At 44.3% G+C, this 15,431-nt stretch overlaps 1 protein-coding gene across 1 annotated transcript; it reads left to right on the forward strand.

The window, feature by feature from the left end:
- The first annotated feature begins 1,790 nt into the window (after positions 1 to 1,790).
- Positions 1,791 to 7,257, forward strand: LOC135489914 (uncharacterized). Its single transcript, XM_064775543.1, has 3 exons — positions 1,791 to 3,587; positions 3,673 to 6,696; positions 7,036 to 7,257. Exons 1-3 carry the CDS (start codon positions 1,791 to 1,793, stop codon positions 7,255 to 7,257), a joined length of 5,043 nt encoding a protein of 1,680 aa, XP_064631613.1.
- Positions 7,258 to 15,431: the final 8,174 nt, after the last annotated feature.

The raw sequence follows: 15,431 nt of genomic DNA on the forward strand, positions 1-15,431 counted from the left end.
TTAATTTTGAATTTTGCTAATTTGTCAATAGATTTGAGATTTTTCTGCCAGTTGGCTGAAAAGAGTGGAAATATCAATATTTGTCCATTTTGTCGATTATCAAGAAATTGCCGTGGTCAACTACCAGTTTACTTTTCACCATTTACTTGCCCGACTTTTCGGAATATCATAAAAAAATTTCAGATTCACAACCCCACGCAGTATTTGATGCGTCGCGGTCAAACATTGACAATTGAACTGCTAAAAGGCTTAAAAAATCTGTGGTGGTATTGCCTCCTATTGGAAGAAATCGAATGCAACCTCATCAGACAGTTCCTCAATACACGCATGGTTTTGATATTAGCAAAGCAGCAAATTGTTTTGCATCTGTTAGTGGACCCCCGTTAGGAACCGCACACTCACGTGTACCTATTGCTTTAATGCGCTAAGACACTGCATTCACGACAGATCACCGTGTGATGAGGAGATGATTGAACTTTAGATTTTGACCCCTAAACTAAGACTAAGGGATATGAAAGGGGCACAAACGTGTGAGTAAGAATCCGTATTTCGCTATTTGTGATTGGGACTATCAGTTTCGATCAGATATTCAGACAAATTGTTCTTTTATGCAGATCAGACCAACGAACCCTACTCGATGATGCCAGAAGCTCAAAGCAGATGTTTATGTTGGACTCGATATTAAAGACCCCACTTTAACACACCTTTTTATCGTCTTCCGTGTGTTCATCCCTGAGTTTGAAGGCTAGGCCACCCACACTGATACGTTTAGAAGACGATGAGCAAGCTGACGAAACCAAGAAGTCTACAGTTTTGATGTAAAAGTACCGTGAGTTAGTCCGATTTCTGAAGATTTCGACATCCCCGAGTCCCCGATTCCTGGAACCGAGGTTGTTGCCGTATTGATATTACGTACAACACACTGCCGCGTCATTGAATTTTGTGACCTGGAGACGAGGTTGCCTGCCAGCCACACCTGCGGAACTATTATTTATTATTAAAAACATTTTTATAGCGCTTAACGTTGTTAAAACTTCTAAGCGCTTTACAATTTATAATAAAACATAACATTAATACATGAAAGAATAAAAGTCATTACTAAAAAAAAAAAAAAACGTGCAAAGGATTCAAAAGAATTTCTTAAAAATATGAGTTTTTAGTGCAGTTTTAAAACGACCCAGGGTACTCTGGCCACGAACACTATTTGGAAGCTCATTCCATAGCTTTGGTCCCGCCACTGCGAATGCAGAGGAGCCTATCACCCGGTTTGTGCGCATTTCCTTACACAGACCCATTGTACTTGACCGCAGGGAGCGTGAGGGTTTGTAAACTTCCAAGCAGTCTGCGAGATATTTTGGTGCGTAATCATGTAGACATTTGTAGACCATTAGATTAACCTTGTACTCGAGCCTTGCTTTCAAAGGAAGCCAGTGGAGTGCGCACAGAACCGGAGTGATATGATCCCCTCTGGACACCCTAGTGACGAGACGAGCTGCCGAGTTTTGAACCAGTTGAAGCTTACGCACATTGGCCTCAGATATGTTATATAGCAGACTATTTGCGTAGTCCAACCGCGAGACAACTAAGGTCCGCACTGCACTTGTTGCTGCTGATTTACTGAGCAAAGATCTTATCTTGCATATACGATAGAGATGGAAATTTGCCGCACGGCATACATTGTTAACATGCGTTTTCATGGACATTTCTCTGTCAAATGTTACACCAAGAATCTTGATGGTATCACTACGCCGCTATAACAGTGAAGCTCCTAAAGGGGATTCCCGTCCAAGATGAGTGGAAAAGAGAATCGAAATACAAGCGCGGGAAATGATGATGGCGCTGAAGATGAGTTCCATTTAGGTGACGAACCAAATCAAGATGAGTTTGAAGAGGACGATCAACATCCTAGTGAAGATAGAAGACAGTTAAGGAGTGGTTTCTCAGCCCAGATGAAAGGAGCTGAGTTGAAGCAGCTAAGTCGTAGCAGATCCGCTTTGACCGGCCGAATTACTGCTAAGAAGAATTGTTTATCAAGACTAATGGAAGGTACCGATACCGATAAGGTGAAAACAATATTGCGGCAAATGAAAGAGCTGATGGACAAGTTTCTTGGCTGTCATAATGAGTATCAAGCACGACTTCCTGTGAAAGAGAGAGAACGGGACCAGGCCTACTGCGACACCAGGTTGGACGATTATGAACAGTTTGAAGCCGAAGTTGCGGGTTGGTTGGATACAATGGTAGTCATGGAAACAGAGGGATTGACTCAACCTGAAACTTCGAGAGGAGTATTTGGCCGAATTGACGTCCGTGCGTTGCCGTTTACGCCAGCACATCAGTCAACGAGAATGTCGGATCCGTTACCACCAGATCTTACCCAGATTTCAAATGTAACACAAGCTACCGAACGAGCACTTTCAGACATTGCTGACACGCAAAGGGATCTGACGAAACAAATGAGGATTCCTAGAGCCGAACCAGAGATATTTGATGGAGATGAGACCAAGTTCCGTGAGTTCTTCATTGACTTCCAAGAGTACGTAGCCAAATGGACCGACACGGACAGAGAGAGGCTAACACAGTTACGAGCATACACGTCAGGAACACCGCATGAATTAGTGCGTGGCTGTGTCCATCTGAGACCTGAAGAAGGGTACGCAGATGCTCTTAGACTACTAGAAACAAGATACGGAGCACCGTACGACACCAGCAGAGCATATATCAGGAAAATATCAGCCTGGCCGAAGTTGAGTATGAAGGCTGCAGAAGATATGGAGAGATTTGCGATTTTACTACGGGATAGCCTAAATGCATTGACTGGACTTGGGCGACTGACTGAACTGGAACATCCGTCCATGATGGCCCAGATTGTGGATAAACTACCTGACTGCTTAAGATATAAGTGGATTAGGCAGGATACAGAAATTTTTACGAAAACTGGTAATCCGGCTAATTACCAGAACTTGGTTAAGTTTATTGAAGCACAGGCCAAGGTAGTTATGAACCCCAGGTATGGCACCAGACAAAGGACCGAAGAGGGACCAAAACCATATCAAGGAGAAAGAAAACAAGACAAGTCACGATCAAATCCTGGAAAGCAAGCACCGCCCAAAGCTGCTTTTAGAGTAACATCCAGCAGTGAAAGATCCAATGACAAGCCAGGAGAAAGAGAAGATCATTGCAGTTACTGTAAGGAATTGCATAAAATCCAAGATTGTATGAAGCTTAAGAAGTTGCCAAGACCTGAGAGAGGTGAATTTCTGAAGAAGACCGGGCGTTCTTTTAAGTGCTTGGAGCGGGGCCATATTGCTAAAGACCATGGCAATCAGTCAACCAGCCAGACAGTTGTGAAACCTGAGACCCCCAGTTCTGTAAACAAATCAGAAGCTGTAAAGTCAGGAGAAGCCGTGAAAACTGTGAAAACAGAAGAAGTAACTTCAAGAAGAATTGGAACCACTGGGAGAATTGCAATGGCAGTCTTACCAGTCAAGCTGAGAAGTTTGGATAATGGAGTAGAAGTTACTACGAATGTATTCTTAGACAATGGAGCCGGAGCGAGTTTCATCACTGATGGATTGGCGACCAAGGTGGGACTTACAGGCCAGTCTGTGAAAGTTGACCTATCCACGATGCTCCAGAGCTGTGCTAGTGTTGATTCAAGAAAAAATCCAGAGACTTGAAGTCAAAGGCCTTTCCAAGGGAGATGAGTGGATCAAATTGAATGAACTCTTCACACACAGTACGATTCCCATCAAGCCTTGGGAGATTCCCACAGAGAATGATGTTAGGAAATACCCAGAGTTAAAGAAAGTTGATCTGAAAGTTGTCAATCACCCAGTTGAGATACTCTTTGGAGCTAATCAACCAGAAATCACACGGCCAGTAGAGATCATTTCCACAAAAGAAGATGGACCCTACGCTATGCGGACCAAGATCGGCTGGACGCTACTCGGACCTGTTCAGAGGGGCCGGATGAATATTGCTTCAAGGCCTCTCCACAGACTTACCGTTGAAGAACTGAACAACAACATGAATGCTCACTTCAGCAGAGAATTTGATGACGGATCACAGGGCGAAGAGATTCGTATGTCCAGAGAGGAAGAACGCTTCATGGCTAAGTTGCGAGGAACCACCGCCTACACTGGAGAACGATATCAGGTCCGCTTACCGCTGAAGGATCAACTTCCAGCAGTTCCAGAGAGCAGACCAATGGCTGAACGTAGATTATCTGCAGTGTTGAAACGAATGAAAAGAGACAAGAACTATGCGACTGCTTATCAGAGCCAGATGAATGACCTTAAGAAAAAGAGATACATCGAACGTGTTCCAGAGAATGAACTTGATGTAAAAATCAGATGGTATCTACCACATCATGGTGTAATCAGCGAGAGAAAGCAGTCCAAGTTGCGAATCGTGTTTGATGGTTCAGCTGAAATTGATGGAATTTCAATCAACAACCTGTTGATGAAAGGGCCAGACCTGACAAACAGGCTAGACGGAGTACTACTAAGGTTCAGAGAGTACCCAGTTGCCGTTAGCAGTGACATTCAAGCCATGTTCCACCAGATACAAGTACCGCCAGAAGATCGAAATTGGTCCCGATTTTTATGGGTCGATGACCAAGGCCAGATTGAAGATTGGAGGTGGACAGTACATCCTTTTGGATCGAAACCTTCACCAGCCATAGCATGCCATGCGTTGAACCACGGGTTGGAAGAACAGGCTGATGACAGAACAAGGGAGAGTTGTATCGCTGCTAAACAAACATTTTACGTTGATGATCATTTCGACAGCTTCATAGACACTGAAAGGGCAGCAAAACACGTTAAATGTGTTGACGAGACATGCCAACGCTCAGGATTCCTGTTGAGAAAATATGCCAGTAATCATCCAGAGATCATCAACTGTATACCGCAGGATCGCCACGTTGAAATTGGGAGTGAAGTTAGCCTAACAGAAGATTGTAAAGAGATGCCAACACTTGGTATGAACTGGAAGCCTGAGAGTGACAAGTTGACCTACCGAGCTCCAGATCTCAAGGAAGTTAAAACCAGACGCGAGCTTTTGTCAAACATGACGAAGCTGTTTGATCCGTTGGGGTTGGTGTCACCATGGATATTCAACTGTAGATTGATTGTACAGAACCTGTCAAGGCTGAAGCTAAATTGGGATGACCCTGTACCAGAAGATGAACTTCGAAAGTGGATCAACTGGAGAGATGGAACTCAAGCTGTCACGGAGATAGAGTTTGAGAGATGTGTGACCACTTATACACCTGGACCACACGATGAACATCAGCTACACGTGTTCGGCGATGCATCCGAAAGAGCACATGGTGTAGCAGCTTACATTAGCACCCAGAGTGAGGATGAGATTGACTCCAAGCTGATCTACGCTAGATCCAGATTGAATCCGCAAAAAGGAGAAACCATGCCAAGAGCGGAGTTGGTTGCAGCTACGTTGGGAGCAAAGACTACTGCAAAGTTGAAGAAAGAACTACGACTACCGCTGCAGAAAAGTGTTAATTGGACAGATAGCACGATTGTCCTTGAACACCTCCGAAATGAGACCATTCAAACCTCAGTCTTTGTCAGAAACCGAGTTGGGACGATTTTGACTCTCACCAGAGTCGAGGATTTGAGGCATGTACAAGGCAGAGAAAACCCAGCTGATATTGCATCAAGGGGCGGGACAGCCCGGGATCTAAGATCAAGCCTATGGCAACATGGGCCAGAGTTCCTGCGACTGCCTGAGGAGATTTCAGTAAATCGCATAGAGGGACAATCAGCAGCAGACAAAGGAGAAGATCACACCATTTCAGTACTGAATAGACTCTCCGATTGGGAAAGGATCCTAAACCTTGTCCAGTGTATGCTGAAGCCTTTCAACCCTGAGGATGAGGTTTCAACAGCTGATGCCAGAATTCATGCCAAGGTTGCAGTCCTGAGAACCATTCAACGAATGTACTACAGTGCGGAGTTACAGAGTCTGCGTGAGAAATTGACAACTCCAAGATGCAGCAAAATTCGTAAGTTATGCCCAGAGATCGACAAAGATGGCTTACTTCGCGTCGGGGGAAGATTGAACAACAGTCTGCTACCACATGAGGGAAGACGACCAATCATACTGCCAGGTGGAGAGCCATTGGTACGAACACTCATCCGCAGGATCCATTGGATGGAAGGCCACGTCGGAAGAAATCATGTGATCTCATCACTGCGAGAACGATACTGGGTCACGGGAGTCACAGTAGCTGTCAAGCAGGTTTTAAAGGATTGCGTGTTATGCAAGAAATACCAAGCAAGACTCCAGACTCAGAAAATGGGAAACCTACCTATCGACAGAATATCTGCCATAAGAGCTTTCGAGAATTCGGGAGTCGACTACTTCGGACCGTTGGAGGTGAAGATATCAGGTCGTTTGTACAAACGGTACGGAGTACTCTTTTCATGCAACTATACTAGAGCCATTCACTTGGAGCTGACTCGAAAGTTGGACACTCAGTCGTGTCTCTTGGCAATCAGCCGATTCACGAACCGCCGGGGGAGACCAAGGAAACTCAGATCCGATAATGGAAGTAATTTGGTTGGAGCTTCCAAGGAGCTGAAACAGGACTTACTTAAATTGAACAAGGAGTTGCGGCTCCAAGAAAAACTAGCAAAGGAGGAGATTGACTGGGCATTCAACCCCCCTCTTGCAAGTCACTTTGGAGGACACTATGAACGGTAGATAAGATCGGTCAGAAAGATTCTATATGGACTAATGAACAAACAACGATTGGATGAGGAGGAGATGCAGACAGTTATGGTGAAAGCAGAGTGGATCATGAATAGCAGACCACTAACCGCATGTAGCGCTGCTGACACTTCGGTCGTCGCAATAACTCCGAATCATTTAATGGGATTGAACACGGTGGAAACAGACACTAGTGTAACTGAGGAAAGTGACATGTACCGAGGAAGATGGAAACGCGTGAATTACGTGACTGACCAAATCTGGAAGCAGTTTAACAAACTGTATGTTTCATCATTGCAGGAGCGAAACAAGTGGCAGGATGCAAAATCAGACCTGCAACAGGACTATATCGTTGTGCTACAGGACACTTCAGTTGGTAGAGCCTATTGGCCAGTTGGTAGGATCGTGAACATTCACAAAGGAAGTGACGGTCATGTTAGATCATGTGAAGTTCGCACTCAGAATGGAACCTACCGCAGACCAATCACCAAGTTAGCCAAACTGCTAGAAGCAGAGGACTAAGTTCAGGTTATGGAAAGATACAGTGACTTTGTGTAGAATTCGATTACTTCGTTCGTTGCGCTTTAGAACCTAACGTGTACTCGGATTAATTCTTTGGACTGAAAATTCAAGGAGTTCTATTTGTGTTGATGAGCAAAATCAGATGCGCTATTAAGTTCAGGAGATTTCTTGTTTATGTGTTTCATAGTTCGCGTTAATATTCTATTTAGAGGACCCGTTAAATATAGTTAGTTACTAGTCTTCGTACACTCTTTTGGACTTGTAAATACAAACGCAGTCGGATTTAAGGGGCCGGTGTTAGTGGACCCCCGTTAGGAACCGCACACTCACGTGTACCTAATGCTTTAATGCGCTAAGACACTGCATTCACGACAGATCACCGTGTGATGAGGAGATGATTGAACTTTAGATTTTGACCCCTAAACTAAGACTAAGGGATATGAAAGGGGCACAAACGTGTGAGTAAGAATCCGTATTTCGCTATTTGTGATTTGGACTATCAGTTTCGATCAGATATTCAGACAAATTGTTCTTTTATGCAGATCAGACCAACGAACCCTACTCGATGATGCCAGAAGCTCAAAGCAGATGTTTATGTTGGACTCGATATTAAAGACCCACTTTAACACACCTTTTTATCGTCTTCCGTGTGTTCATCCCTGAGTTTGAAGGCTAAGCCACCCACAGCATCTTTAAAACTTGAAAAATAGCTGCGTGCTCCTATAATTATGTTATGTTCATACTCTGATTATGTATCTCATGAATTCACCAATATTGTAAAAGGGCAAATTTTAAAGGCAAGTATTAAACTGAAAACGGTACTGATCGTACAAAAGACGCCATTCTGTCAACCTTGTAGGTGAAATGAAAAACTGAAAAATATGTTCATCGCTCGAGGAAAATTTTTTCTTTTTTTTCTTTACACGAGAGCGTCTCTGTGACCAGTCCTATCATGTTCCAAGTTCAGTTGGTCCTTTGGTGGTCGGGCCTTTGATGTTTTCTAACTTGGCCGTTAGGGTTTCTATGCATGCATGTCAGCTTTAAGGACGGCAAGTTTACTTTTGACGAGATTCAATAATTCTTTTAAGTTTGTTTTCTGATGACCCCGTTTCGTCAACTTGCATGTACAGTAGGGCCTACATAGCATGAAATTACCGTTCTGACTCTCGCTTAATAAAACAGAATTTGGCTTGAGCACTACCTTTTTTTTTCAGGACTCCCGGTCGAGTTTTACGAACCGGATATGCTTATCCTATAATAGTAGTAAGTAAATACTTGATTTTTACTATTGACTGCATTATTTTTCACTCGAACACAAAATCATGCAAGCGCTACTTCATAATTATCTTTATCATTCACTGGAAACAGTATACGTAGCCAATATCGAGGTCGTAAAATTTATCGCGAAGATTTTGTATTTGAAAAGACGTTAGATGGCGCGCGATAACCAGTCGGTAAACATTTCCTAAAATCATACGTTGCAAGAATATCATAATTTGAGATAACGAAAAATCTTTTTCCTCATTCAGGAAAATTGCCGAATGTCGATGCACCTTTCGATCATAAATAGTTTATTTCGTTCCTTGAGTTTTATTGACACAATGTCTGATTGTTTTTCCACAGGTCACTTCGCCCGATATCTCAGACACTCGGGTCTAGCCAAATATGATATGGAACCATTAGAAGCTTTCAATGGGATTGCATCGAGTAGGCCACGACCATAATCCACTTTAATTCGCTTATGAGTAAATAGTTTGGTCCTGTATATCCTGTGGCGGATTATTGATATGGAGCGACAAGGAGGTATAGTGAGGAAAAACGCAGATGACGAATAAAGGAAATGCCGCTGTGAAAAAGTCCTATTCTGCGACTTTGGTCAACTGAAATCATCGTTTTTTGTGACTGACTAAATAATGGATGCGTTTCGATGGAAAAGAAAACGGATGAATGTGTTTCGATCTAACTAGATGCTAAAGGAGTGACTGCTTTTTTTATAGACATGGAGCAGTGCATCGAATGACAGGAAAATACGAGGCTTTTGCTATCTGAAGTACGTCTACCTCCGATTTTAAACCAAGGGAAATCCTGGGTAGAGACTTTAGAAATCAAAAGTTCAACGATGCCACAGGGTGTAGTGAGCTTTGAAAAACCAAGCCGCATTTCGTATTTATCAGAAGAAAAAACATATAAAATCAGCGCAGATTTTGTAACGGTTGCCCATGTGTAGCGGCTTTTGTTAGGATTCTATAGTCCTGTCTTCACTAGATGATAAGAAAAACCGTTGATCTGCTTGTGTTTTGGTTTTACCACCCGTAGGATACGCGCACTGAAATATTGATCAGCTCAAATACTTGACTTGGGTACTGGTCGAGCAGCGAATAGGACCTTTCTCACGAATTCATGCTAGTGTGTATGCACGTAATGTGCTTTCGGGAGACGCTGTAAAGGATTAAAGACACATTAGCAATATCACTGCAAAGGGATTACAAGAATCGATAATATTTAAATAGGCCTCGTCCGTAAATCGATAAATGAATATCAGAATGAAGCTTTGCGACGGATTTTACGATTGTATACACTTGGAGAAAACTGTGGAGCTTCGAATTAACAATGCCAAACAGCAGCAAAGTCTTCGCGCATGTAAGTAGTTCGATGGTTTCTTTTAATTGCAACGTTCTGCTAGTGTTTTGTGCTACAATTTCTTAGGTGGATCATATCAACAGACAGATGACGGTTGGAGAGGTTGACAGGCACCAGTGCAGGCGCTACCGGAAGGGGTCCCCTAACCAGGATACATTGCGCAAGACAATTTCCAACATGGCGAACCACATTCGTAATATGGCCGTCATTCACTCTCCTGTAAGACTTCAACCCAAATCGATCGCGGAGTTAAACAATCTTAGGAACACTATGTCGCATAAACAGTATGTGACTTTGTATAATAAGTTCCGGCCCTATGATGCGTTTCCGCCTCTATTGGGCGGTAACCGTGACCATGGCCAACGGGTGCTGTCTGGGTTCGGAGTTCGCTTGAAGCAGCACAACAGGGGTATCCTGAAACCGCGCCAGAGCCAGCCGTCAGTTCAGGAGGAGAAGGTTGTACCTGCGGAAAATAACATTACAGCGGCAAGTTATAGAAAGATGGAGGTGTTTGTGCCGTGTCTTTCGATCAACAAGGCTAGGATTCAGCCGACGTTAGACGGGGAGGAGGAGGATTATCACAGGTATCCCGAGCGGTCACGGAGTAGTTTATCAAAGAAACACCAAGGGGAGTACATCCCTGGGACTATCAGTCATCGGTTGTCCCATCTCAAAAACAAGGTGAGTCATGCTCCGTCCTATCGTATGACAAATGCTGGATCTTTCGTCAAGGACCCAGAGACTAATAGGTACGTCCACGAGATCCGCAGACCGACCACATCTATGTCCTCGAGACAACTGGAAAATAACTCGGCTAAGGAATACGAAATCCCAAAGTCCCAAAAACCTGAGAATCGATTCAAATTACAAGGACATGTCGGCGAGGGTGGTAAAAAGGTTACGTTTACGGAAAACGGTGACAATAAGGTTACGAGGATTGAGACGTATTATATGTCAGAAAAGGAGGAAAGATACACACTTCCAAAAAAGGACGAATCGGTGCCACTGACGGTGCGAAATTTAGAAATACATCAGGCATTGTTAAAGCCATTGGCTCAAAAAGAACAGCTTGTGAGTGAGAACTTAGAGTTTATAACGGAGGTGAACCGTGAGCGGATAACTTCGTGGATTACCGAACGCGTTCGAGACATTCCGGAGCTGATGCGTTCATATGCCGAGGAACAGATCGCGGATGTTCGGAGACAGGCCGAAGGCGAACGACGATTCGTAGAGAAAGAAAATCCGCGAGACTTGGCAAAAGATGTTACATTTCAGGGAAATGATGCCGAATATCGTGTAAATGACGCGGATGACTTTCACAGGCAGAATGGTGAAGAAGCTGATTTGAAACATCCGGAAGCTCAATCGCGTCCGCACTATCGTCTGCCGAAGAACATGTTGACAATGTCTGAGTTCACCTGTGAGCGGATCGGCGTGGCCGAGGACTTGTCGTCTGTGGCAACCACAGAACTGGAGAAGGAATTGGAAAGTTAAATTGGTATGATCATAACTAGATAGGCGACTGGTGGTATACCTAATACATGTACCTGTAATACCTAATACCTAACGCGTTAGCACCTTGATGTACAAGTATTCGATTAGTTAATTTCAAAGTAAACTACTCCGCACTTTGAATCTGTGACATGCAATTTTGGTAGAACATGGGGCCCGTCACCGTCATTGCCTGTGCAGTTAATGCAAAGTTTTGTTAAACGTTAGGCTCAGTACACGATGTACCATGGCAACGGTATATGCGGTAGTAACATATGTGACGTCATTATACCAGTTCAGAGTCTCCCATACAATCGATCGAAGAGAATCGACTCAAACTGCAGTGCAAATCCGCCATTGGTGACGTCATTGGCGCCAAAAACTATTTCTCTTGACCTCATTCAAAAAGCTTTTTGGGAAAAACGCTATTCAAACGATAACATCAGCTACAAACATTCTTTATCAAGTTTTTGAGCTATATAAAAAATGTTGCACATATATCGAATTGTAAAATTATTTTGAGGACTATTTTAGCCGATTCACTGTACAACTTGCGCGACCTCGTCACAATCGTCATGTGGTGACGACTGGGATTGATTTTTTATTATGGCCACGTCGGATGGCATTAGAGGGACTTCGTCCGTCTCCTAACCTAGCCCCCAGTAGCCCCTCTAATGTTAGAATGCCATACAGTAGGTAATGTGCCATTGGTTGTTCTAGTCATGAATCCAGCGAAGTCGTCGTCATCATGCAGGCTGTGATAGCAAAATAAGAGTTTTGTGATATACATAATTATATACAATGTTTCAATTATGTCATTAAAAATACAATAATTTATGTGCTTTTTGTTCGAGTTTGTTCGTGTCTCCAACAATGTTACAACCAACCCTGTCATGGTAGCATTAACGTCACATCCAATCTGGTCTTGTCAGCACTGATCAATATCACAATCAACTGGGTCATGGCCGCGAACAATGTCACAATCGACCCTGTCATGCAAGCATTAATGTCACACTCAATCTGGTCAGGCCATCAATTGTGTCACAGCCAATAGGGCTATGACCGTCCCTTTGTCACCTGGTTATGTTCGCCTGTCACAGCCAATCGGGTAACGGCGGCCGCATTTTTATTTCACAACAAAGTGAGTAATGGTTGCATTACTCTCACACCCATACTTGCCATGTGAGCATCAAATTCAACACCAACCGGCTGGCCTGGGAGACATCATTACCAAACTCAACAAGAAAATGGCCTTCTTACTGTCACAACCAACTGGGTGTATGTTGGTGGCTCCAATCTCACAACCACCCTGGTCGTAGCCTCATCCATGTCGCAACTTGGTCATGGCCTCATGAATGTTACAACCCTGGTCATGGCCTCATCATTATCACAACCAACCTGGTCATGGCCTCATCACTGTCACAACCAACCTGGTCGTAGTCTAATCAATATCACAACCACCTTGGTCATGGCCTAATCAATGTTTAAGCCATTTTGGTCATGGCCTCATCAATGTTGCAACCGCCTTGGCCAAGACCTCATCGTCACTACGGCCCTGGTCATGACGTCATCAATGCCATAACCGCCCTTGTCGCATGGTCTCATTAATGTCACCACCACCCTGGTCATGGCCACAACAATGTCACAACCGCCCTGGTCATGGCCCCATCAATTTCACAACCAACCTAGTCATAGGCTCATCAATGTCACAACCACCCTGGTCATGGCCTAATCAATGTCACAATCATCCCGGTCAAGACCTCATCAATGACACAGCCACCCTGGCTGTAGCCTCATCAATGCCAAAACCACCCTACTCATGGCCACATCAATATCACAACCAATCTGGTCGTCGCCTCATCAATATCAAAATCACTCTGGTCATGACCTCATCAATGTCACAACCAACCTGGTCGTAGCCTAATCAATATTACTGTCACAACCAAGGGAGTGTATATTGGTTGCATCGATGTTACAACCACCCTGTTCGTAGCCTCATCCATGTCACAACCAACTTGGTCATGGCCTCATGAATGTCACAGCTCTGGTCATGACCCCATCATTGTCATAACCACTCTGGTCATGGTCTCATCACTGTCACGACCAACCTGGTCGTCGCCTAATCCAAATCACAACCAGCCTGGTCATGGGCTCACCAATGTCACAACCACCCTGGTCATGGGCTCATCATTGTCATAACCACCTTGGCCATGGCCTTATCAATGTCACAATCGCCTAGGCCAAGACCTCATCAATTTAACTACGGCCGTGGTCATGAAGTCATCAATGCCATAACCGCCCTTGTCATGGTCTCATTATTGTCACCACCACCCTGGTCATGGCCACAACAATGTCACAACCGCCCTGGTCATGGCCCCATCAATTTCACAACCAACCTAGTCATATGCTCATCAATGTCACAACCACCCTGGTCAAGGCCACATCAATGTTACAGTCGCCCTGATCGTGGTCTCATCAATATCACAACTAATCTGATCTGGGCCTCATCAATGTCACAACCGCCTTGGTCATGTCAATGTCACCACCACCCTGTCCATAGCCTCATTATTGTCACAACCAATCTGGCCAACACCTCATCAATGCCACAACAAACCTGGTCGTAGCCTCACCAATTTCACAACCATCTTGGTCATGGCCTCATCAATGTCACAACCGCCTTGGTCATGTCAATGTCACCACCACCCTGTCCATAGCCTCATTATTGTCACAACCAATCTGGCCAACACCTCATCAATGCCACAACAAACCTGGTCGTAGCCTCACCAATTTCATGACCATCTTGGTCATGGCCTCATCAATGTCACAACCGCATGGTCATGGCCTCATCAATGTCACATTCTAAAATACCTTGGTACCGTAAAGTCAACTTTTAAATGGAAAATGCATAAGCCTCGTTCTGAGAGCGGAGTGTTTTGGACACGCAACCAAGATGCTCTACCAAAGTTCCCTCGGGTTGCACTAAAATGTGGAAACCATGCACACGTCACGTCAATGGAATTTCGGCTCACTTCAGAAGTTTGAGGCGCTCAAAACACTGCTTCAAACACAAATCAGTCAAGGAGGCATCAACCACCCTAAATTTTTTAATGAGCACTACACATATTTGCCGAGAAAAACGCTCCAAATAGCCCATTTGCGCGGATTTTAGCATCACTTGAGCGAGCCGATGCGGACTTCCTATGCGCGCTGTACAAAATGTACATGTCTCATTTTCTGTAATGTTGCCGTAATATAATGTAAACAATGGCGCTACCGGCGCTCCGGCCGGGCCGGCGATGGATGGAATTTGCCAAATTCGCACATATTCAAGTTATTTTCGTGGCCTATCTTTTGAAGTTTGAGGTATTTTAGAATAGAAATTGAACCCTCGCTTCGGACCTTGGTTGAGTTACCAAGACACTCTCGGGTGGAGCTAAAATTTCGTCCAAACCCTCGCCTGTCGGCTCGGGTTTGGACTGTATTTTAGCTCCACCCGAGAGTGTCTTGGTAACTCAACCAAGGTCCTCCGCCTCGGGTTCAATTCCTTAAACCACATGGCCAAGACCTCATCAATGTCACTACAGTCCTGGTCATGACTTTATCAACGTCCCAAATACCCTGATCATAGCCTCATCAATGCCCCAACCAAGCTGGTCTGTGCCAAATCAATCTCATGCCCAACCAGGTGATGGCCTCACCAACCCGAGGCATATTAGTGGCATCAACGTCACAACGACCTTGTCCGTGGCTTCATCAACGTCACAGCCAATCTGGTTATGGCCTTATCAAAGTCACGACCACGCTGGTCTGGGTCACATCAATGGCGCACCCAACCAGGTAATGGCTTGCTTACTACTGTCACAAACCAAGCGGTGGTATATAATTGGTTGCATCAATGTTACAACCACCCAGTTCGTAGCCTTATCAATGTCACAACCATCATGGTCATCGCCTCATCAACGTCACAACCAATCAATGGACATCTATAGTTTTCTCCATGATGTTTATAAATGTTGCAGATCACTCCCATTTTCACAGATTTT

This window comes from Lineus longissimus, chromosome 6, assembly GCF_910592395.1.
Source record: "Lineus longissimus chromosome 6, tnLinLong1.2, whole genome shotgun sequence".
NCBI classification, from domain to species: Eukaryota; Metazoa; Nemertea; class Pilidiophora; order Heteronemertea; family Lineidae; genus Lineus; species Lineus longissimus.